Raw genomic sequence first — 26,794 nt, forward strand, 5'->3', positions numbered from 1 at the left:
CAGGCCCATGAAGACAGCCGTACCTGGGGAGAGCACACGATCAAAACGCAGGCCCAGGGAGACAGCCGTACCTGGGGAGAGCACACGCTCAACACACAGGCCCAGGGAGACAGCCGTACCTGGGGAGAGCACACGATCAAACACAGGCCCAGGGAGACAGCCGTACCTGGGGAGAGCACACGATCAAACACAGGCCCAGGGAGACAGCCGTACCTGGGGAGAGCACACGCTCAATTGCAGTAGAAGTAGAACGCTTTATTGTCATTGCATGAATGAATGAATGAATGAATGAATGAATGAATGAATGAATGAATGAATGAATGAATGAAAACTTTATTTAACAGATTGCAGAATGGGTACAATACAGTACGGCTCAATACACACAATTGTTAAGGGGATGCAGACCAGAGAAAGACTTCCGTCTTGTTTACATCAGGGTCCCCCATTTTCAATTCACAGTGACAATACAGTACAACGAAATTGGTTTGTGCAACACCTAAAACCACACACTAGCACACAACACATCCATGATGTACCCATACTAAACACACTACCATACATAGATTATAGGGGTGTGTAACGATGCATCGATTAATCGAAATGCATCGATTATAATGTGACGATTCAACTGCATCGATTTGAATATGTTAGATATCTAAATTAATCGAAATAAATGTAAAAGAAAAGCATTTTTTTTTTTTTTACCTATAGTCCATTCATGCTGAGTGAATCAGTTCCCCCAGCCACATTTGTGTACATTCAAATTTTTTGGGGGATTAATAGAAAATGTATCAAAAATGTATCGAATCGAATCGAGGTCAAATGAAGAGATTTCATGATGCATTGAATCGTTGCCTGAATAATCGCAATCGAAATTAATCGTTGTGAGGTCGCATCGTTACACCCCTAATAGATTACTGTGCCCATACTCACTATCACACCACACATTCATGTACCCACACACACCCTCTGCTACACGTGCACTTTTTATTTTTTAAGCATTGCAAAGCATCACAGTAGAAAATAAATATTGCACATTGGCGGAAAATATTGCACCTTAGAGAATGCCATTATTATTGCATTATTGCACACGTCCCAACATCTGTCATATTGTAATATATATACAGTATATATTATAGTGAGGTAGATGTAGATGTGGTGGCAATAGGGGGGATGATTGCAGGCGCAGAGAGACAGCCGTACCTGGACGAGCACTAGGGCTGAGCCCCAACGTTAGAACGTTCAGACCTTCGTGCGTTACGTTGGCATTCGAATTCTAAATCAACATTCGAATTTTTTCTTTTTAATAAAAAATAAAATAAAAATGTATGTGTCTATTTATTCTGTTTAAACCAATGCAGGTTTTCTTCACAGTATATAAAGAAAGTTGATTTAATAAAGAAAAAAGACAAATTGTATCAGATTAATGACTTTATAAAAAATGTGGATTTAGTTTGAGGATATTTATGTGAAAAAAAAATTATATATATATTTTGTTTTTAATGTTTTAATTTTCTTTTTTAATTTTATTATTAAAAACGAAGGTTTGAACGTCCGTTCAAAAAACCCGGACGAAGTTCGAAGCCCAAAAACAGGCTTCGGGGACAGCCCTAGCGAGCACATGTTCAAACGCAGGCCCAGAGAAACAGCCGTACCTGGGGAGAGCACACACGCTCACATGCAGGCCCAGAGAAACAGCCGTACCTGGGGAGAGCACACACGCTCACATGCAGGCCCAGAGAAACAGCCGTACCTGGGGAGAGCACACACGCTCACATGCAGGCCCAGAGAAACAGCCGTACCTGGGGAGAGCACACACGCTCAAACGCAGGCCCAGAGAAACAGCCGTACCTGGGGAGAGCACACACCAGGGGCGGATTTAGGATTATAGGAGATCCGGGGCTTATCCCAGATAGGTGCCCTTTTTTTTTTTTTTTTTTTTTTTATATATATATATATATATATATATTTTTTTTATTATTCTTTTTGCAGATTTTTTTTTAATTTAATTAACCTGTACGTGCAATTTCCTGCAATATAGAGCCTTCAATCTTGACCAATAAAGCTGCTCTTTTCACTATAAAACTCAGTTAACCATAACGTAGTTATGGTTAGATTTATATATTGGGGGGGGGGGGTATATCATATTTTTCATATGATCAAAAAGTGGTGGAGCAAGATCATACCTTTGCTCCCCCAAGTTCAATAGTGGGAGAGCAGAGATGCTCCGAATGCTCTTATGGCCAGGCGTCTATGATTCACTGATACAAAGTAAAATAGTGCAGTGCAATAAAATAGTTAGTAAAATAGAATAAAATAATGCAATAGTGCATTGCAATAAAATAGTCATCATCGTATTTTTTCGGGAGGCCGGTAAGGAGTGCATTACAGTAGTCGAGTTGGCTTGAGATAAAGGCATGAATCTGGTTTTCAGCGTCCTTTTGATTTATAAATGGCCGTACTTTAGCTATGTTTCTAAGGTGGAAGAATTAAGTTTTTGTCAACTTGTTGATTGTGATTTAAAGCTTAGGTCTGAGTCTACCATGACACCAAGACTTAACTCACTCAAATACAGTTAGCAGCTGGATAGACCACAGATGGGAATTAGCTTCTGCTAAATCTGGTGCAAACATATTTTCACGTAACAATGATGAATTGTCAAAAAAAATAATTTTTTTTTTTTTTTTTTTTTAAATAGATTCGGGGCTTTTCAGAAAACATTCGGGGCTTGAGCCCAAGTAGCCACCCCCTAGCCCCGCCCCTGGCACACACGCTCACATGCAGGCCCAGAGAAACAGCCATACCTGGGGAGAGCACACGCTCACATGCATGTACGGTATGTCCTTAAAACTGTAAGCATGCTTGTCGACCTACTTGCATTTCTCACATTCAAATACTAGACTCCACATATCTGTTGTTCAGCCACGTTGTGCAATCTTTGATTTCTCACCAGCGCTTTGGGTTTTGGACCATTTGAATATGGAAATTCAGCAGTCTTTTGAAACTCATTCAGATTTGAGATTCCCAGCCAATGGAAACCTACTTGGCTTGAGCCATGCCACATGAATCAGAAAGCTATTGGCATGGTTTGATTTTTTTGGCATCCGCCCCTCCGCCTCATCTTGGGAGACACAGTGTTTGTTTTAACAAAGGTCAACCGACTCACAAAGAACATACTGTACACCTTCAGACTCCCAAGTAGTGCAAAGTAATGAGATATTTTTATTGAGGCCCTTTAACATTTTTCTAAAACGTCAACGCTGGGGTTTGATAGTTAACAAAGGAGGAAGGAGGCGCAGGAAAAAGTTACAAAATGTACTTAGTCCGCCTTAAAAGTCTGCATTCAACTGCTGTCTATGAAATATTGTTGGAAATTGAACTATCTCAAACCCGCTCTCTTTTCTCGATCCTCCAATCACAGCTGAGTGGGCGTGGCTTACAAGCAACATCTGGACCTTGACATCTCGCGACTGCTCAGATTTGTCAGGGCGTTCTTGTCCTTTTGTCCTTTTTGTTTATGAGGAGTGATCGTTGGACTCGGTCTGGCCTCGTGTCTCCGGGCCAGCGGCATGCGGCCCCTCGTCCCGGGACTCTGCTGCTGGACATCAGCTGTGCTGGCACGGCCACCCCATGGGTGGAGGTCCAGACTTGAACTGTTGTCCTTGGACACCGTTTCCACAGCAGCGTCGGCAGGAAATGGTTGAGGAGGAGAGTCCGGGGATGAGGGGCGGTGAGCTGTTTCACTAATGACATGACATGAGATGAGACAGAGCCCCTTGGACTGGACAGTGGTGTTTCTGTTATTGGCCTGGGGCTCACATTATATTCACCAAATGGAATTCTCAAACATCTGCGGAATGGCCTAATTTCTCACAAACATCTGCTGCAGGCTACGTGTGTGTATTTTAGTTTGCCTTCATCTCACTGTCATAGTACTGAGTGTACTACTACTATACACTCAAGACCGTAGCACTCAAGTTCGACACTGTTTGACGAACAATGTTACTTAGCTGCCAGAGTTGTACCTTGGCTTCCTGCTGACCTGTTGTACAGAACTTGTAAGTCGCTTTGGATAAAAGTGTCAGCTAAATGTAAACTGCTTCAAGAGTGTGTGTGTGTGTGTGGTGTGTGTGTGTGTGTGTGTGTGTGTGTGTGTGTGTGTGTGTGTGTGTGTGTGTGTGTGTGTGTGTGCAGGCACGTGCACAGATAGAGGCCAAGGGGTGCTTGAGCACCTGCCTTTTTGAGCCTCATCAAAAAAGTGCCCTTTTTGAAAAAAAAAGAAGAAAAAAGATTTTTTGTTTTTTGTTTGTTTACCGTTACGCATATAGACTGCCCTTCCAACTGAAAAATGTCAGGATAGAATAAAAATATTAGGTAAAGAGAGAGAGATGCCCCATATTCCATTGCAGTTTGCACGGCGGCCTCCTCAGCGTGACCTATATATTTTATGCATAGCGTGGGTGGTGATGATGATGATGATAGAAACCGCTGTGGCGCATACAGTTGAATGCTGGTATTACACTCATTGAGGGACACGAAGAAGTCAAGTCCGATGGGATTTGGAAATCTCAAATACAAATCGGGATTGGAATAAAAAATGCATTTATATTAAACAATACAGAATATACAGCACTTCTTGGGGTCTGTAGGGTAAGCACTTATTCCCTCCCCCCTGAACATTTATGGAGATGTATGGGCCTTTTAAGTCAGTGATAAAAGTGTCTTTCAAGGATAAGTGAGCTCCTGCACTGATTATTATACGCGCGCTCGGTTTATATATACACACACAAGTGTAGTGCCCTTTTCAGCCTTTGAGCACCTGCCCCTCTAAAGTCCTGTGCACGTCCCTGTGTGTGTGTGTGTGTGTGTGTGTGTGTGTGTGTGTGTGTGTGTGTGTGTGTGTGTGTGTGTGTGTGTGTGTGTGTGTGCGCGCGCGCGGCTATGTGTGTGTGATTGCATAGCATCAGGTATATCCAGCATCATTAAACGGGTCTGACCGCCGGAATTCTTACCCAGTCAACCAGGGAGGCATGTTCAAAAAGGTACGAGCGGTAGATTATGCCTTCGTAGAGCTTAAAGTGGATGAGATAACCGCAGCTAAATATTTATCTTGCCCTGAGGTCTCGTGCGCAAAGGCAGGCGGAACATTTATAGAGCAACGAGAGGAGGAGGAGGAGGAAAAGTGAGGCAAAACACCTCTTCTTTAGGAAACCGTTTGACATTCCAACCCACACAGGAAGCGTTACAGGTCAGGAAACCTTCACTGTAGGAAGAAGCCCCCGAGAGAATCATTCCTCACTTAGTTAAAAAGGGACACTGCTCCAAACATCTGAACGACGGTTTGACGCCCCTGAGAAACGTTTTTTTCCGAATCGATATGGCGCAGAAAAGTTGCTCTGAATGACAACAAGCTTTGGGTGTGGTATTTTATAGCGTACAAAGCGTGTGAACCGGGGGAAGTAGGAACAGAAATAACTGCCGTCCCTAATGAAGAGGGAGAGAAAAGGGCGGGAAAAGACGGGACTCCTCTGAAGTCAAGAGGTCGCCTGGAACATCAGAGGGAGTGGGACCCAAATAAAAAGAGCTCATTCCATTCTCTGTTCCCTTGAGACTATAAAGTGGCCTTCAGACGATAAGAAGTGTGCTCTTTGCTCACCGCGAGGGTAGGGCGCGGGTATCTAGTTGATCGTCATTGCGTCTATTTTACGAGTACAAACAACACACACAAAAAAGATCGCGGTCAGCTTTTATGTGGTGTTACACTCCAAAACAAAGATTAATTTCTCCACCATCTCTTAACATGATCAACTCTATAGTTTGGACGTTGCTTTTGCCTACGTCATCCAAGGTAAAAGTTTAAATAATTTGAACAGATTTTGAGCTGTAGCCACCTCAGGCGCTTTTCCACTGCATGGTACCTACTCTATACTCTACTCTACTCTACTCTGTATTTTCGGTTTTCCATTACCAAAGTACCTGGTACCAGGTACTTTTTCTGTACTTTTTGGGTACTTTTTTAGTCCCTGCTCTGTCGTGGTTCCAAGCGCGTGCCAAGCGGGTAGAACTGGTACTAGAAAAGTCACGTGAAACACTGCAGACCACTGATTGGTCAGAAGAGAGACGCGTCACTCGTTGGAGAGTCTGAACCTGGTCTGAACGAAAACAGAAAGCCGCCATCTTTAATGTCTCGCATAGGATTTCATTATGGTTGCAGCAGGCACAAGTTCAATAAACAAACGATACAGTCACTGTGTATTCTGCCTCATTTATTGATTAAACAAAACCGACATCAACACAATTTGCCACCGAGCGGAGAGTTTAGTCTCGCAAAAAGATCGCTGACTTGTTAAGGCTTAAGCTTATGTTGTGCTAATGTTGTGCTAGCGTTTTAGCATGGCTATCGTACATAGCGTGATCAATATAACTCGCTATTGATTGTTTGTATGAGTAACGTTAATGCTAGTAGAATAGACACAACGTGAGGTAATCACCATCCATTTTAAACCGATTACCTAATGCTAACGTTAGCAAATAGACGCGACTGGTAACGTTACAGCTTGTTAGCCTAATGCTAACGTTAACGTTAGCATAGACAGCCTAGCTAACGTTAACGCTTGTAGAATAGACACAATGAGAGGTAACGTTAGCGTTAGCAGAATAGACACAACGAGAGTCTCGTTAATGTTGTTATTGATTGATTGATTGATTGATTGATTGATTGATTGATTGATTGATTGATTGATTGATTGATTGATTGAAAACTGTGTTATACTCTGGCTTGCGCCTACTAGCTCACGGACATAGCTATGCTGGAGCTCTCACAGAGCTATGGAGCTCTCAGCTGTACACCAGCAGCCCCGCCTCCCCACACGGAGACAAACTGAGTACTTTATTTTAGTACCTGCAGTGGAAAAGGAACGAAGTACCAGGTACCTAAAGCGAGTAGAGTAGAGTAGAGTAGAGTAGAGTAGAGTAGGTACCATGCAGTGGAAAAGCGCCACTCGAGGAGGGTCCCACCATGAAAAGGTGCTAGTTGCAATACCACAAGACGGACAGCTGAGGGCGACAAAAGGCAAGGTCTGTGTCTACTGTTTACTGCGAGGAAGTGTGTGTGGCGTGTGTGCGTGTGTGTGCGCGTGCGTGCGTGCGTGTGTGTGTGCGTGTGTGTGTGTGTGTGTGCAATGCATAATATCTAATCGTATTATGTATTATGTGGGCTAGGCTACCGTGGTCCTTGACTAATATTATGCTGTAGTATACCTCTACCAGAGCAAAGGAAGGAGAAAACACCGGAAAGCAAAGCACGTACACAATATTTAATTAATTAAAGTAATTAAAAGTAGTTGTGAAAGCCTCTTTGCTTTTTTCAGAATGACAGATTTGTCTCATGATGTGACACACTGCGAAAAATATCTATGCCGAGAAAGAACATTATGAACAAACAACACTAGAAGTAGAACCAGATACAAAGCCCATACCCTACACACAGAACCACTCACCTTCTATCGACAGTGGTTCAGGGGGTAGAGCAGTCATCTGGTAATCCGGAGGTGTCGAGCAGGTTGACACCTTGCATGCAGGTTGAATGAGTGAATGGGTAAAATGGTAAAGCTTTGGATAAAAGTGCTATATAAATGCACCATTTTATGTCAAGCTCGTGAATGTGAAATAGGTTCCTTTGGAACTGGAAGACATGTGGCTGGTGTTTATTTATCCACCTGCGTTGTTTATTATTCCGTTCGACTACACAGTCAAATCCCAAATCTCCCCTCCTGCGTTACTCCGGAGTTCCACTGAGCGGCGCTAAATCCCCACACGTGGAAGCCTCTTTACTCTGACTCCCTCACAAGCCTCTTATGTGGGGATTTAGCGCCGCTCAGTGGAACTCCGGAGTAACGCAGGAGGGGAGGTTTGGGTTTGACCCACAAAACAAAACAGGGCGAGTCCCGTCTTGACTTGAAACCTGATCTTTCCCGACATTTAAAAGTCTCTACCTGCTCCAATGAAGGGGTGTCCAAAAAACCGGGATTGTTAGATTTAAAACCGCGTACCATTATTGTTTAACTATTGAATTGAACTCCAGAAACAGGCGGAAAGCGAGATGATTATTACAAGTTGGAAAAGTTTATCCTAAACGAGCTACGTGAAGTGAAGTGTGGGAACAGTCGTCGTCGCGAAGTGGCAACAATAATAATAATTCACAATGGGATGTTGCAGCAGCAACGAGGTAAGTCATCCTCAAGCCTCTCCTCCTGTTGAATGAATGTTGCAGTTTTAATGGAACAATGAAACAATGCCGCATATTTTAAAAGTGTGTTCACATTTAATGCCCGAATAGTGAACAACGTTGGAACCAGCGGTACATTTGTCCACTTCCGCTCCTTGGCTTTGTTTATGTTTACAAGTCTGGAATGACACTAGTTGAAAACAATAAGTTTCAAGTTTCTTTATTATAGTTCTCATACAAAAATACAGAATACATTTATATGAAATGCTTCTTTCTGTTTTGCTCCTGAGAGTGTGCTAGATAAAAAAATAGATAACGTATAAAATAGAAAGTCAAGTACTTAGACAAGTGTAAACAAAACAAAAGTGTTCAATATGCAGAGTAGAGAAAAGTAACTGAGTTACAATACACTATACAGTACAATGCAGAAATGGGATCAGGTACGACTTAGGGTAAGGTGCAATGAGGTATATGAGTTGTAGTGCAAATCTCTTTACCAATCAATATAAAGTGTGTTAAAAGTGTCTAAAGTGGGTGCTGCAGTGAGTTGTTTACTTAAAGTGAGTGTGGGTGTGTGTGCTGTGAGTGTATTTGATGGTTTGTTAGTGTTATTGTCATTGAGCAGCTATTGTCGTACTTGAAAACAATAACATTAGAGGAACAAGTGCACCGCCCTAATGAAAACTCGAGCAGTCCTAATAATTCATAATTGTCCTGTGTTTTTGCAGAGTAAACGTGACTGGAAGCCGCTGGAGGAGCGTTCCTGCACTGACATTCCATGGCTCATCATATTTACACTGTTTTGCATTGGAATGGTGAGTTTTTCCAGTTAAATAATAGTTTAGTCGGCCTGTTTCAACTTGTCTGACATGTTCACCAAGGTGGGTACTACATTTACATGTAATAATATTGCAGCGGTAGACCGGTAAGTAAGTAGATGTGTTATGTAGGCTTATGTAATATGTGTGTAGCCTATTGTATATCAATTAGACTAGATTTGATGACGTTCTACTAGTTAGGCTAACCCTGACGTTGAGTGTACTAGAGAGATACGCAAAGGAGGCATATCAAATCACACAGCATATAAAATCACAACAATAAGACAACCAGGGTGAGACAAAAGTAAGGATAACAAATAAATTAAAACTTGTACAACTTGATTAACAATGGTTGGAGATCAAGGTTTTAAATTCTGCAACAGAGGGGAGAATCTCAAGCTTTAAGGACTGTTTGTAGTTCATTCCATGAGCTAGGGACATCAATATACAATGTACAGGTGATTAAGCTGGATATAAGATATATAAATGAGTACTACTGAGTAATAGTGCTCATCATACATACAATACAGAGTTGTAATATTAATATAGGTACAGTGATACAGGTATAAAGACACTGTGGTAGTAAGTCATACTGGCCAGCAGCGTAACTAGTAAGAGTAGCTAAGGGGTATGTACAGATATAGATATATTATCTACAGACATGTAAAAAGGATTATATGCAGGTAATGTACAGACAGGTGTGGATAGATGTAGGCCTATATACGGTAAGAATAAATATACGGTATAGCCTATACAGCATTATTGTACATGTTATCATACGGAGTTGTATGGCTTATATGCAGGTGTATAAATAGGTATATAGTATATGCATGTATATTCAGACAGATATGGATATATATATATGCGATAAATAAGAACACGCCAACATTTTGGGAAATTAGCTTATCGTCTTCTCCAGAGAGACAAGAAGATGGATACCAGTTGTCTATCTGTGCGTTCAGTAGAAAGCTATCTGGCTGCATGTTAGCCGAGCTTAGCACAATGAACTGAAGCGGACATGGCCGGTTACTGGTGGTATCTATCTTCTTGTCTCTCTCTGGAGAAGACGGTAAGCTAATTTCCCAAAATGTTAGCCTGTTCCCTTTTAAGATTTTTATGATTACAGACAGTGTAGGGTAGTTATATACAATATACAGCATTATGCTCTTTCATGTTACCCTGTTTTCAGTAGCCACTTATACACTCACAGGTAATGGTGTGATATACAACATAACATCTCTGGACATGCTCTAATTAAAATATTTCAGACGTTGTGATTTTATTTTAGTTATTTATTTTAGGGCGTTTGTTTTAGTTTTGCCTTTTTGTTATATTTCTCATATTCATATACGATGACGGTGTCTCTCCCGCGTCTCTCCCACAGGGCTGCATCTGTGGCTTCGCCATCGCCACGGGAGCCGCCTCCCGGCTCATCTCCGGCTACGACAGCTACGGCAACACCTGCGGCCAGAGGAACTCCAAGATCGACGGGATAGAACTCAGTGGCCGGGACCAGACGGAAAGGAGGTCAGTAGAACAACGCGTTGATGGGTCGCACTTGGAACAATCTGCGTGACATTGTGTTCCGTTTAGACCTTGTCATTGCAGATATCTTGGTAGGCAAACAGCGGGGTGATTGTAATCAAATAACAGGTGATGCTCGTTAAATAACAACCATGGCAATGTGCTCCGTTTATGGCATTGCAATGCGCCATATTGGTTGGAAAGGCGTCATGGACTGCATTTATAGAGCACTTTTATCCAAAGCGCTTAAATTATGCTTCACATTCACCCGTTCACTCACACACCGACCGACGGTGGAGGCAGCCATGCAAGGTGGCTCAGTGTGAGCAGTTAGGGGTTAAGTGTCTTGCTCAAGGACACTTCAAGACGCTGCCCAGGAGGAGCCGTAATCGAACCGGGAACCTTCTGATTACCAGACGACCGCTTCACCTCCTGACTGAGCCACTGTCGTCATGAGAATGTAATCATTATCAACGAATGCAAACGGTCAAAAAGCGCCAAGATACGTTGATGATCGCAAGCTGTCCTCGTCTGTCTTCCAGTGAGGACAATAATTGCTGATGGGGACACGGGACATAAATAGTTGTGATTCAACAAGCAGGTCCAGACAGGAAGACTTACTAGGGCTGGTGAGTTTCAATGACGATTTTGACTTCCCGCGATCAGTAGTTTCAGCTCGGGGGGAAGAGGGAGCCACGGTGTGTTTCTCCAGTTATTCTGAAACATCTTTGGTAACTTGTAGAAGATGACAGAAAGGCAGCCTTTGGTCGAGAAGAAAGGTAAAACATAGTTGTCATATAATGTTTTCAAATCAATGAGTAATCATGTTTTCAATATCAATCAAAATAAATAAGATTTTTTTTTGCCATAATTGAGCGGCCCTAAGACATACCGTAGTCCTTTCTCACACCCCCCCTGGTTAAGTTGCTGTGACAGAAAGAGTAGCCGTTTAGTATTACCTGTATGGATGCAAGGATGTCGTCATGTGGGTAATCTAATCTCATTCACTGTCCTCATCTGTGTGACTGTGTCACTACCAATAATCCTTTGTTGTCAAGGCAGCCACACTCAAATGGGCTGCTACACAATTTTAAATGATTGTTTTGCCGCACGGCGTGTTGCTCTCATTTTGTCTTGTGTTGTAAATGCAGCACATCCTTCCTTCACAGCGGTGCGCTCCGCCCCCCCCCCCCCTCCAAGCCCACACAGTAGTTTCAGGCAGCTGGTGTTGAGAGGGAGGAAGGTGCCACGGCTCCAGTTATTCTGAAACATCAAATTTATGAGGATTATGTTCTCAAATCAATGAGTAATCATGTTTTAATAATCGTGATTCCAATATCGATCAAAATAAATATGATTTATTTTGCCATAATAGAGCGGCCCTAAGACTTACCGTAGTCATTTCTCACATCCCGTGGTTAAGTTGTTGTGACAAAAAGAGTAGCCGCTCAGTGTTACCTGTGTGGATGCAAGGATGTCGTCATGTGGGTAATCGAATTTACTACCAATAATCCTTTGTTGTCAAGGCAGCCACACTCAAATTGGCTGCTACACAATTGACCTTCCGCTCTCTCCCTTTCTTCTCACACAGCTGATACGATTTTGTTGTTTTAACCATGTAACTATCCACTTGTCTGAACGGTATCACATTGCCCAGGTAGCTTAATTCAATATCCCACAAAGGTAATTTTGTTTTGCCAAGTAAGCCAAATCAAAATAGTTGTTGCAATTTGTGTAGAAATCTCCAGCTCCCATATTTTCATAGATCTAAGGTCTGTGAAAGCCCGATTTACACACAGTTTAGTAGTCTTCAGCAGTGGCGGAAGAAGTACACAGTTACTATAAGTAAAAGTAGAAATACCCAGATAAATGAGTACTCTGGTAAAAGTAAAAGTCTTCCATTCAAATTATACTTTAGTAAAGGCATTTGCTATTGAATGTACTTAAGTATCTAAAGTAAAAGTATGCATTCTACACAACGTTTGTGTATTCCTGTGCTTGGGAACATTCATTCCTTGATCTATTGGCCACTAAAGATTATGTTAAAGTGGTATGTGGTCCAGTTATGCTCCTCTGATTAATGGTTGTGTTAAAGTGGTGTGTGGTCCAGTTATGCTGCTCTGATTACGTCCTCTTGAAGTTGGCAGGCGAATGCGAAAGTATATAATCTTCTTCATACATTTCTGCCATGTTTTCTATGCAAAATATTTTTCTTCAAAGTAACTAGTAGTAACTGATGGGTTCAGGTGAATGTAGTGGAGCAAAAAGTACACTTAAGAGTTTTATTTGTCACGGCATACAAGCATACTGTGAAATACGGGTGGTCATGCCCGCAGCGATTGTGCAATAATACAAGTAATAAGAATAAGACATTTGTGCAATAATACAAGTAATAAGAATAAGACATAACAGGTATAATGTACATAAAGTTTACAAAAAGCATGGTAAAAGACATGCTAAGGTCCTGCGATAGTGCAATACAATGTTAGCTACGGATGAGGCACTGGGTCTTATACTATACTATACAACATTTCCTTTGAAATGTAGTGGAGTAAAAGTATACAGTTCCCTAAAATGAAAATATGTACGTAAAGTACAAGTTACTCGAAAATGTACTTGAATACAGTACTTAAAAAAAATAAAGTCAACAAAGAGCGGCTCCTACTCCTAGTCCTACCACGCGTCTACGGCCATACATTTATTCTGTAATTCGGGGTTATCTGAATGTTTAGGTCAGCGCTAGAATCTCATTTATTGTGTTTATCTCATTAACCCTTTCACTGCCGCACTACCAAACGGTTAACCCTTTCACTGTGACAATACACAGAAGGTTAACCCTTTCACTGCCACACGACAGAAGGTTAACCCTTTACTATCACACAACCGACGCAAGGGTTAAAAGGTTGTCATGATGTGGTGATAAATCTGGAGTTGTCACTAAAATGCCTCCTTGCAGATATAGTGCGTGTACGACGTCTGTGATTGTATGAGTCATTTCGGGACAGTAGCTTTCCATCTATTTCCGTCTGAAGGCACAGTGTCCCTAAAGACAATGGGTCATGCTGCGTTGATGGGCTGATTGCCCATGGGGGCTTTGACTGAAAAGGCGTTTCAGCTACAGAGAAGGATCTGTTCGGCAAGCTGGCAAATGTCACCATGTCAGCCCCCTCCATGCGCATCAAGCCCAACTCTTATAGTAAACAATGATTTAGACTGATGTTTTTTTATGGAAGAAAAATTAAAATGATTGAACGATGGGTTTCGGTTAGGGTTGGGTACCGGACTCTGTACTTTTACTGACTACTACCGAGTGCCGATTCACGCTAGATCAATCAAACCTATTCCACAAATGTATATATTACTGTCACGTCTTTTGGGTCTTTGGAAAGACCAGACGAGGTCAGAGGAGTTTGATAGTATTTACTGAGGATGGCCAGATAATGTTGATATTTAAAAACCAAAAATACACGATCATGCAATTTAGTTTGTGTGGTAACAGTCAATAATAAAATGTTCTAAATTAATAATGTTGAAATTGAGAAGTTTGGACTTATTTTTTACAAGAGAAATATAATATTATTTTTGTTATTACAGAGAGTTAAGTACCGAAAAAAGGTACCCAACCCTACTTACAGTGAACGGTTCAATTGAAATGTATGTTTTCATTCCGCCAGGTATGTCTTCTTTTTGGACCCGTGCAAGATTGACTTGGTAAACAGGAAGATCAAGTCGTTAGCCCTGTGTGTGTCCAAGTGCCCCGACGCAGAGCTGCAGACCTACTACGACTTGAAGAAGTTTGCGCTGAACAATGGTGAGAAGTTTACATGCTTTTTGAGAGAAAACATCCTCTTGCGCGCGCTTACATGTTTTAAAGCGCGAAAATGCATGTTTAACTGCCACAAATATTGTATGGCATTATTTCATGCATTTAGTTTATATATCTTATCCATAATTTACTTTCTTTTAATATTTATTTTGTTTAATAAACAAAATATTTTTAGTTTATTTTAGTTTTTGTTGCACAGGGACATTTTTAGATCTTGCACCTGCACAGCTGCGTGATTTTTTTTTCATAGCCGTAGTTTGCGAAGACGCTCTCTGATTGGCTAGCCCACGTACAGTGAAGATCCTCTCTGATTGGTTTAGCTCCGAAGGGCTCTTCCGCCTTGTACATATATATTCTCTGCTTCGAAGTGGTTATGCTTTGGCCCTCTTTCGAAGTGGGTTATGCTTAGAGTTTATCTTTAAGGTGCTCCCATAGTCGAGCGGACCGTACACGGAGCGGACTCAAAGCGGACCCAAAGCGGACTCAAAGCGGACCCAAAGCGGACCCAAAGCGGTCCCAAAGCGGACTCAAAGCGGACTCAAAGCGGACTCAAAGCGGACTCAAAGTGGACTCAAAGCAGACCCAAAGCGGACTCGAAGTGCGAAGCTCCAATTTTCTAATGCGCGGATGTCCGCGCCGCTCACTTGGTGTCGCATAAAAGGCTGCTCTGCGTTTTGGTTGACATCGACCTGCATTTAATGTGACGCCGATCTGCTTTTTACTCTGACCACTCGCTCCGTGCCAAGTGAGAGTAGGGCTTGAGATGTTTGAATAGCACTTTTAATTTTACGTTTAGACGAGCGTTTTGGGGTGGAATTCTCCGTGCAGACGACGCTGTAACGACGGAGCCTCGCTGTCACACGATTGGCGCATATGTCACATGACGTGCTGTGAAGACCCGCCCTACTCTGCCTCTGATTCGCAGACTGTGGATGGGGAATGTGATTGGACCAAAGCAGAGTCACTCACAGACAGTGGGTCCACTCACGCCGCGGGACAGATTCTTGTGTATTTAACCCTTTCACTGCCACACGACAGCCGGTTGTGTGATAGTAAAGGGTTAACCTTCTGTCGTGTGGCAGTGAAAGGGTTAAAAGTACTGCCAATGTAGCCTTCAGGTGATCTCCGTTGATATAGTCAGACATACTTGCTTTGTTTACGTCTCGGCTACTGGCGCATACCTGCTACCTGTGACGTAAGCAGTACGCGCGACCAGAGCCGTGACAACCCTTTCGTCATCGTTTTAACAGATTTATACGGTTTTGACAGTTTAGACGAGAGCGCAAAGCTTTTGCGTTTCTAGGAATTCCACCCTGGAAGGTAGTCTCACTTTTTTGCGGTTTCACCCCGTAAAAACGCCGTTTCCGTATAAACGAAAGGCACATCCGAAAAAATATTTTTGCGGATTCACCTGCTAGCGTTTCCGTCTAAACGGGGCCTAAATGAAGTGTGTAAAACTGCCAGTTTTATTTCGAAATATTGGAAACGGAGATAACATAGACTATTTATTTTGACATCGGATGACGACGACGACATGACAGTAGTTGAACAGTGTGGGAAAAATTTTGTAAACTGGCACGAGACATGTAGGAAATTGGTCTGCGGAGGTACGCTCGACTATGAAAGCTCAAAGTGTCCGCGTGGACCTCGCAGAGTCCAGTCCGCGTACAGTCCGCTCGACTATGGGAGCACCTTTAGAGCAGGGCAATGGACCACCAGCCCTGATTCCAAACTCTAAGCATAACCAACTTCGAAAGAGGGCCAAAGCATAACCACTTGGAAGCAGAGAATATATATGTACAAGGCGGACATTTCTATCCCAGAGCCCTTCGGAGCTAAACCAATCAGAGAGGTTCTTCGCTGTATGCGGGCTAGCCAATCAGAGAATGTCTTCGCAAACTGCGGCTACGAAAAAAAATCACGCTGCACAGCTGGGGCTCACACTAAAGGCACACACCTGTTGCTAATTTGTTTGGCTCAACTCTGGTCTGAGAGGAAGATGCATGAAGACGTGACACTAATTATGTCATTTGATGATCGTTTTTTATTGTGTTTTTGTGGAGTTCTTGTTTTACTCAAGTGGACTCATAAGCTCATTCCCTCATGGTTATTTGCGGCCAGCGAGTTTGACGTGTGGATTGGAGATTATTGAAGAGAAAAATAAATCCACCAGTATCTGAAGTAGGGCTGGGCGATATGGCCAAAAACGTTATTGCGATAAAATTATTTTCATATAACTCGATATCGATAATTATTGTCGATATAATGTCTGTCAAGTTTAATTAACTTCTTATGCCCGGCACCGATGGACGGGCTATTAATAGACTTGTTTTGCTGCTGCGAATGTCTCGAGTTGATGTCGTCATCAGTCCGCGCACGTTAGCAGTTAGCCAGAGCAAGCGGTGTATCCCATGACAATGTACTAAATATGACCCTAAAATACTCCGTTCCGCCCCAATACATTGCAACGACGTCCACCGCATACCCCACACTACTCTAACCGTTACCCTCAGAATTCACGCCACACACCCACTCGGCACGTAAACTATAAAATAGTGCCGTGCAAGCTAATTATCCTAGCCAGCCTTGTTTCCAAGCAGTGTATCCCATGACAATGTACTAAATATCACCCTAAAATACTCTGTTCCGCCCCAATACATTGCAACGACGTCCACCGTATACCCCACACTACTATAACCGTGGCCTCAGAATTCATGCCACACACCCACTCGGCACGTAAACTATAAAATAGCGCCGTGCAAGCTAATTATCCTAGCCAGCCTTGTTTCCAAGCGGTGTATCCCATGATAATGTACTAAATATGACCCTAAAATACTCTGTTCCGCCCCAATACATTGCAACGACGTCCACCGCATACCCCACACTACTCTAACCATTACCCTCAGAATTCACGCCACACACCCACTCGGCACGTAAACTATAAAATAGCGCCGCGCAAGCTAATTATCCTAGCCAGCCTTGTTTACTACTTGAGTCCTACCTCTCTACGTCTCCTTCCGCTGTCGGCCATCTCCTTCACTGATTGGTTGTTAGTGCGTGTGCTCATATCCAAGCTTGGAAAATCGATATATCGAAACTTTGCGACCACGTTTCATGTTTATTTTGAGGAAATAATTTATCGCGATAGTTATCGTTATCGTTTTATCGCCCAGCCCTAATCTGAAGAACCATGGCGTTGTGTGTTACCCGGAGGGAGTGATAGAATGTGTCACTTGCATACATTGAGTAAATAAAACATTTGCAACACCTGCTCGTTTCCCATGATTTAAACTAAATGAATTCAGTGAAAGCTATGATTATGATTACATCCACTATGATTAGATCCACTCCAGTCACTCCACTCGATATTTGCAAGGTGTTTATAATGTTGTGTACACTCGGTGTATAGCTATTAACAATATCTCTCTGACAATTACATTACATTTAGTCATTTAGCTGAAGCTTTTGTCCAAAGCCACTTTATGAGTTGTGTACAACAAGTCAGCAGGAAGGGTACAACGCTGGCAGCTGAGTAATCAAACCGTGTTGAGTGCATAGTACTAGAGACATATACATTTTACATACATATACATTTTACATTTAGACATATACATTTGACATTTAGACATATACATTTAGACATACATATTACATTTAGACATATACATTTTACATACATTATACATTTTACATTTAGACATACATTTAGACATACATTTTACATTTAGACATATGCATTTTACAATTACGTATGTCTTGCTCTCTTTCGTGGCTTTTAATTCTCTTTTCTCCCTTTCCCCCCCCCCAAAGGTTCTGAGCTTTGTTCCTACGATATTACTCCTACAAGATATCCGAGCTCCCCGGAGAGATTCACTAAATGCCCCAAACTCCCCGTTCCGCCAAGGTAATCAAGCATATCCCTCAGCAGCTGATTAAAGATTATGAACGAGATGAACTTACCCTGAGCTGATTTTAACCATTAATGGGCTGGATCCTTACAGGCTCTTATCTTCTTGAACAGTATCATGCTGCTTATCTTCACAAGGCGGCTTCATGCGATTATAACATGTTATTTTGTTATCTTTGTTAAGGATTAGTTTGAAGTACCAAGTTTTTATTTTATTTAATTGTTATACTCCACAAAGTCTACAAATGAGGCCTAGAACCAAAATATGGTTTGTACTGGGTCAAATAGTATTTGCAATTCGTTTAGCATTTGTTCTACTCTGCTTGGATTAGCAGATGGGTGAGCCCACATGGGACTACGAGGGCCATTTAGACTACCTGTAACTGAGGGGTACAATTCCCTGACTGTATTGATAAGTATGGTATCATTAACACTTTGGTTGCCTAAGGTTAAATTAATGATATACCATAGATTGCCAGCGCTATTTGTCTATGGAGAAAGTCCCCTTCTTTGCAGGGCTATAACTTTTAAAATTCTATTGCTACATTGCCATTATTAGGGCCCATTCAAAGTCCTATATGTATTGTTCATTGTGTAGCAACGTTAAACTTTTTCATTCACATATTCATAGTAAAGTATGGTCTAATGTATAAGTATGTTTTCATCTCTTTCTGCAGCTTTCTCCAGAACGTGATATATAGCCCCAAATGCATTATATTGATGATGAAATACAGTTTGATGGCAATCGGGGCGATATAAAAAATTCCAACTAGACGTACTTCTAGAAGTTACTACACGTCATCTGATGTTGACCGGATGGGCGAGGGGGCGTTTATAATTCCGTGGGCAGCGTTATACCAATCATCTAATGTGGGTCAAATGTTCATCATAGCAGTTAGTGTCGAACACGGTAATATTACACGCTAAAACTCACCCCAGTCTCCGCGGGCCGTTGGGCGATCAGCGTGGGGTAGACAGTTTTCCATTATGGGATGTTGAAATAGTCGGTCCATTTCCAGGTTGTATAATAATATATACGTCCAAATCATGTTGTTTTTTCGAGTTATTTGCAGCGATCGATGTTCACTGTGTGAAGACGGAGTCTCTCTAACATTAGCGAGTGCCCGGACCCCATATGGAGTGAGTCCTACCGGGTTAAAGGTTGACATCCGGTTTCGATCTGCCGATCGGCCACCAGATGGCGGTCTTGAACCGCTAGAGGATTGAGAGGAGATCACACTTGTGTCTCAGGCCAGCGGAGGGACATTATGGATCAGATCGCAGATTTTTGAAATATTGATATAAAGACGACGTAAAGCGTCCCCCGGCAACTTTAGCATCGCCAGCAAAGACGTCTAAAGACGCCCCCTGGCAGTCAAAGTGTTAAACCACTACCGTCTTTATGTACATCCTACTGGCCATACAGTACATAGGTATCTTAATGATGAACACTTCCCCACAATGAAATCGGTTCCACACAAAGTTGTAATTAAGTATTTATTGCAGCAAAAGGTACATAATATACTTTCTTTACTTCATTTTGAATGCGCTTATAAGGCAAAGGAATGTGCGTAGGCAAATCAATAACGAATGTCCATTCTCTGGTTACGCAGGAGGTAATCATACAACCTGAATCTTAGGGAATTATATCTATGGTACACTAGTAATATAGCGGGAGATACTGGAAGGGTCCCCCCGGTTGTAAGCCAGCAAGGGTAGAGGATCTGTCGGTAATAGAGTCTGGGTCAACGATGATAAGGAGACTCCGAGTACGGGAGACGGTGCAATAAGATCTTGATCCACAGACAAATACAGCTGTTCTCCGTAGCCTGTAGCTCCACAGGGAAGAAAGCTAGCCTGCCTCAGGCTTCTGAGGGGCAGACTCGATGTGGCTCCTCACAGGGTAAATCCCACACACTTGTGGGCGTCGGCGATTCTCCGCTCCATTAATTACAGGACCAAAAGCAAATATAATCCAGCCGAAAAGGGCTATGCAGTCGTCGGGTAGATAATCCAGTGTACATGTCCACACGGTCCTCGTCTAGGGCTCCTCGGGTGAAAGCGCCATGAAAGCAGCCCAGCCTGGATAAGCACTCTAGCTGATACGAGGAAAACGTTGGTGATGCTGGTCACTGTAGAACTTTAGCCGCACGATACACTATACACAAATAGACTATTACTGACTTAATAGAATATGTCGCACTCGACGGTATAGCGCCAAACTCTGACACTTCAGTTATTAATTCGCACGCGGTCTCAATGCTCTATTTGGGGCCAAACAGGCCATACTTCACCGCACGTAGTATCGTGGGTGAGGCTTCTACTTTAGTTACTAAGACTTCTGACTAAGTGCTTCTGTATTCACCTGCGCCGTATTTATACGCTTAGATGAATAAACTAGTACCAGCTTTATTCCTGTCTCATATCCTTGCGCAATACCATTCTTGTCCAGGCATGTCCCCGGCGGTGACTTTGAACCTGACTTTGGAGGCATGGCCTTGGCGCCTGTGGACCGCTGTCCAATAGGAGAATGAAATATTATGGTCTGTACTAGGCTAAAGGGATATTCCGTGTATATGTACAAGGAATATACAAGGGATATCAAACGATATACAAATATTATGCAATATATATCAATCAATAAATATATATATTCGGTTTAATCTGATCCTTTGTAACACTACCGGTAGTTGAAACAGGATTTAGACTAGTTGAAACCTGATTTAGACTAGTTGAAAAAACAGGATTTAGGATGCCTTATTGTTTTCTGGTTTATTATTTCAGTCAACCAAGAGCTGCACCTCCCACAATCTACTGGCGTACATTTCTCAGGTCATTGACTTGATGTAGTAAATAAAAAAAACGCTAATAATCATTTGCATACTAGTCAAGTCAATGGTTCTTCTTTATTAATTCAGATCATAGCAGCATGGGGGTACAGGCAGAAGAGGTAATAATGGAATGTAGAACATGGTAATAATAGTGATGATGGTATACATGGTCCATCACGTGTAGTAGCACACTGCACCAGAATCTGTGCCGTGTTTCGTGTTGAGAGTCAGTCCTAACAGTTCTCAAGTTCACCAGCTGTTAGTTCTCCAACTCTTGGCAGCAGTCCATGCCCACGGCTGTGGAGCCTGATGGCTACTCCTGGGGTAGTGGGCTGGGGTGGTGCTGGTGGGTAGGGAGGGGGGGGGGACAGGCTGCTGCTGTCTGGTGTGGGGGAGGGGGAGGACACCGGCGGGGAGGGGCTCATCTGGTCAAACCTGTTGAAAAACGAGTTCCACTCATTTGCACGCTACTTGATCCGGCTCTCGGCGACACGGAGATTAGAAGCAGCCGGGGAGACTTTTAGATGGTATTTGGCCCCACAGAGACGAGTATTTATCTCACTTAAGAGATTAACACTAGAGATTAATGACTAATTCATTACTATTATCACTCGGCTTATTTTTTTAAAACACATCTGCTTCGTGGGCGGTCTGCAGTGGGACAGTGGAAAGAGAGAGAGAGACGAGGGACAGGATGAAACTGGTAACATGACACAAGTCATGAGCTGGACTCGTCTCGAACCCACAACAACGTTGCAAGTAAAGAGCAGGGCTTTCCCTAAACAATGGTATAGGGGCGCAGCACCAATATGACAATGCACCAGCGCCACCATGTATTTATAAAAAAAAAAAAAAAAATATATATATATATATATATATATATATATATATATATATATATATATATATTATTTTTTTTAACTAGGGGCCAGCTTTAAAACTGTTCACTGTGTGTGTGTGTGTTGTTTTCGTGTTCAACGTTAAACTGTTGTGCAAGCATATAAGTTGAAGGTAAACCTACTTGGAATTATTTAGCTATTTTATTGAAATCATGTTTTTAAGCAAATTACAGCAAATGGCTTTCTTTATCGCAAATGTTTTCGCCTCCCGGGTTGAGACTCCACGTTGTTTGTTTGATCCCGGGGACGCCCCTGAAACGGCACCTCCTTCTTCACCGCCCGGAGCCTCCACCCCAAATATCGTCTGAAGAATGTTCACGCCGTTCTCTCTTTTTCCCCCGTCTGTGTAGTAAGTCTCTCCCCGTGTTCCACCGCTGTGTTCCCGTGGACATCGGCTGCTACGCCGAGTTCGCCCAGGCCTTCGTCACCTTCGTCAGTGACAACAGCGTCCTGCACAGGGTCATCGCTGGAGTGATGGCCAGCAAAGAGATCATCATCGGCCTGTGTCTGCTGGCGTTAGGTACAGTGCACTAATATGGGGTAATAATGGGGTAACATCAGGCTAAAAGGGGGGTATTCAGTATCACAGAATCTCCCCAATGCTAAAATCTGGTACCAAGAGCTACGTGTGACAGGTCGGAAATCAAGGCCAGGTTGCTGTGTTACTTTTGACAGACCTAATAATGGTAAATGGCTGCATTTATATAGCGCTTTTATCCAAAGCGCTTTACAATTAGTTCCTCACGTTTCATTCACACACTGACGGCGGAGGCGAGGTGCCGACCTGCTCATCGGGAGCAATTAGGAGTTAAGTGCCTTGCTCAAGGACACTTCGACAAGCTGCCAGGGAGGAGTGGGAATCGAACCAGGAATCTCCGGATTACCTCCTGAGCCACTGTCGCCCCCCAACAGTGAAAAATATGTTCAATAACGCCTGTCGAATTTCACGCCTGAGCAAAGCTGCTTCTGTTCGTCTCTGTTCACATCTTTCCATTGACGTTTTTATGTGTTCTCTATATTTAGTTTTGTGTTCTATTTGAGCGTACTATAATGGAGAAAACTGTATTATTGATTATATCTCAATAATGTTTGGTGGTTTATACTATCGGCACAATAGGTTTCGCACCCGTTGTCGTCCAGTACGTGTAGGACTCAGAATGGGTATTATTGATGTTGTAAAAAGAGGTATCCAGGCATTAAAGCGTTCCGTCTTGAGACGGATTTCCGTCTATTTGATTATATGTATATAATATTTTAATTGATATTAAAAAAAAATAAAAAACGTATTTTTTTTTTTTTTTTTTTTTTTTATATACTTTTTTTTTTTTTTGTATATAAAGTTTGCCAATAGGGATGTTTCAGTAGTATTGGCACTGGTAGTAGTCGTAATAGTAATCCAGTCTATTTTTTTTCTTCTAAAAAATAAACTAGTTCAACACAGGCAACCACGTTTGCTTAATTTCTTTGATGGCTCAAATGTATGTTTTGAGCACAAAGATCATCATAGATCTAGCCTCTTAATTTTGCTCTCAAAGTGCACCAGATTGATGCATTTAACTTTAAAACGTAATAATTTCTTTTTTAAATCCGAGGGGGCATGCCCCCGGACCCCTCTGGAGGGGCAGAGGTTCACCCACCACCACAGTCTCACTAAATCCTGTGGGAAACACTGAGGATTCAAATTTTTTTACGGCTGTGGGTAGGGCGTTCCACGTTGTTGTGGCATAATTGCGAAACGTGTTTAGTCCCTTGTTTGTATGATAACAAGCCTTTTAGTTCATGGTTCAAAGTAATGGGAAAAGGGTGCTAGCTCGCCATCAATCAGAAGCTAGCCACAAGACTTGCATTCACGCTCTCCAGCACACAGCCTCCCTGCCTGGCACAACAACCACAACAGTAGGTCTATAGTCACAGTCAGGACAGTAGGCTCTACAAGTAGGCTCCCTTAAAACGCTAACGCTATTAAAAAAAATACAGTGGAGGTTAAAATAAGAATAGACTTGGCCTGAAAAAAGTTCAGTCAGGAGATATTTTTTTGCTTTAATCCCTGCATTCATCCCTAATTATCTTATCTCAAGTCCGGCCCTCTTCTCTTTGTTCGTGGGAAGCAACAGTTGTGATCGAAGGATCAAGAAAAGAGGGCGGGGTTTGAAATATGTAATGTCCCTATAGATAATGTTTTACATGAGCCCTGTCAGGCTAGAGGTATGAGCCGTCTAGCCCTGAGAAACCGTTTGCTTTTAAGGTTGGATAATATATACGATGTAGACTTCGGGGGCGACAGGGAGGTAGAGCTAATTCGGAGGTTCCCGTTTCGATTCCCGCTCTGCCCGGGCAGCGTGTCGAAGTCACTTAACTCCTAAATGCTCCTGATGAGCAGGTTGGCACCTTACATGGTTGCCTCCGCCGTCGGTGTGTGAATGTGTGAGTGAATGGGTAAAATGTGAGGAACAAATTGTAAAGCACTTTGGATAAAAGCACGATATAAATGCAGCCATTTATATATAGTATATTTGAATTGATGACTAGTCTTGTGATTCCACAAAATTGGGACAAAGAGTTACTTTTAGTAATTTTCACAAACTGATGACAAAGAGCTAGTTTTGCTCTTCTGTTCTTCTTAACTTCCTCTATTTATATAATGCTGTTTGCTCACGAGGCTTCAGCAGGAAGGGAGTTATTTTTGTCAAGAAAAAACAGGAAATGTCTAAGCGATGACGGCGGTCCCTGGACACTGATTTGGGATCTGCTTACTCTCCTCAGTTTTGTAGAACATAAACTTGAAAACTGACTTCAGATCAGCATCAGACTACTTCCTTCATATGCATTGTTGCATGCGGTCATCTCTCTCGCGGCTGGATAGGTCATCAGAGAGATCAGCTACAGTTATATGGATCACATATGTACACACCAGTATATGGGTCACATATATACACACCAGTATATGGGTCACATATATACACACCAGTATATGGGTCACATATATACACCAGTATATGGGTGGGTCACATATTTGTTTTGTCATACAACAATGACAATGTTGTGAGACATTGTCATTCATGCCCTTCAGTTGTACTGTGTAAAGTTAACAACTAGGGATGTCCCAATCAAGCTCTTTTGATCTGATTCGCTTAATATTAATTATCTTTTGATACAGAGTCCTGATCCGATATTTGTAAGTATATATTTATTTTCCCCTAGATAATACACACTTCAAGTGCATTACAGTTAGTAAAAACCAATCCAGTGTAGGTAAGATATGCTGAAGAATTGAATATATCTGCGTTAAGAATTTTGAAGCAGTATGAATTAATTTGAATTTAAGAAAACGATACCCTGCATCACAGCTTTGCCTTAATAGTTTTCATTTATTTTTTAACCAAAAAGAATCATGGGTTGATCTAGCCCCTTTCGTGACTGCGTGTAGCCTGGGGCTGTACCGCAGTCACTCTCACGTAGGCCGCAACCAGTGTCATAATAAGCGTGGACGGGGGCTCGCGGTGGGTCAAAAATATATCAGATATGAATTTCAAAGATACCCAGCGTACAATATGGGTTTAACACATCTTTACAGTGTGGTCTGGAAGCTCGGAGTTGCTAATAAACAGTTTAAAACATTGTTACTCCACGAGTGGTTCTCACAGAGCGAGCCGTGTATTTCCGCCATTGGTGTCACCGCGCATGCGCACCAGGCATTTGGCTGCCTGGTCCAGGCATTATAGGCGGAAATACACGGCTCGCTCTGTGAGTACCACTCGTGGAGTATCAATGTTTTAAACTGTTTATTAGCAACTCCGAGCTTCCAGACCACACTGTAAAGATGTGTTAAACCCATATTGTACGCTGGGTATCTTTGAAATTCATATCTGATATATTTTTGACCCACCGCGAGCCCCCCGTCCACGCTTATTATGACACTGGTTGCGTTCTACGTGAGACTCTCACGCCGTGAGAGTGACTGCGGTACAGCCCCAGGCTACACGCAGTCACGAAAGGGGCTAGGGTTGATCAGGCTTAATATAGCCAATATCGATCAATAAAAAAATATGCGTGATCAGTTCCAATACCGGTCTTCCAGATTGCCTCGGGACATCCCTATTTCCAACGTAGTTCATACCATAATAATTAAATAATAAATCATGAAAAACCATAATTTTCTAAACTTTTATTTGCTGTCAAACATAATAATTAATGTAGACCTGAATCTCCTCGGATCTCTGTTATTTTAGCTGATGAGTACCTGTTGGGTACCTGTGTTGTACAATATTGATTGTATTGATATGTGTCTCACTGAAGCAGTTTTCTATGTGCTCTCTCTCTCTCTCCGGTGCAGTTCTGTCCCTGATACTGATGGTGGTCATCCGGTACATCTCCGCTGTCCTGGTGTATATTCTCACAGCACTCACCGTTATCGGCTCTATAGGTGAATTTCACGTAAAAAAAATCTGGATGCTTCTCAGTCTTGTCAATAGGTTTTGATGCTATCCCTTCTTTATCTTTTTTTTTTACTGATTGACAAGTTATTTATATATATAATATATATACAGTATATAGACACATATTTATTTTATTTATTTATTATTATAGGTGCTTGGCATCAGGTAATGGTAAACTATGTTGTCCGCATACATTTTAGATAATTAAAATAAGTTATTCTATAATTCTTCCTCTCACACCAGGGTTGGGATGAATTTGCTTTCAATTTGATCAGTTCAAGACTTTAACAGAAATTACCCTTTACTTGCTAATGCTAGAACATCCA

General features: G+C 42.2%; 1 protein-coding gene across 1 annotated transcript in view; it reads left to right on the forward strand.

The window, feature by feature from the left end:
* The first annotated feature begins 7,973 nt into the window (after window positions 1-7,973).
* Window positions 7,974-26,794, forward strand: part of slc44a1a (solute carrier family 44 member 1a) — a 42,783-nt gene continuing 23,962 nt past the window's right edge. The window contains exons 1-7 of the mRNA XM_084319506.1: window positions 7,974-8,227; window positions 8,956-9,042; window positions 10,430-10,572; window positions 14,244-14,380; window positions 18,206-18,299; window positions 22,383-22,552; window positions 26,366-26,455. Of these exons, the coding sequence (XP_084175632.1) occupies window positions 8,204-8,227; window positions 8,956-9,042; window positions 10,430-10,572; window positions 14,244-14,380; window positions 18,206-18,299; window positions 22,383-22,552; window positions 26,366-26,455 (745 nt within the window). The 5' untranslated portion in view covers window positions 7,974-8,203. The remainder of the gene's footprint in view (window positions 8,228-8,955; window positions 9,043-10,429; window positions 10,573-14,243; window positions 14,381-18,205; window positions 18,300-22,382; window positions 22,553-26,365; window positions 26,456-26,794) is intronic.

This window comes from Notolepis coatsorum, assembly GCF_963971535.1.
Source record: "Notolepis coatsorum genome assembly, chromosome: 7".
In the NCBI taxonomy this organism is placed as follows: Eukaryota; Metazoa; Chordata; class Actinopteri; order Aulopiformes; family Paralepididae; genus Notolepis; species Notolepis coatsorum.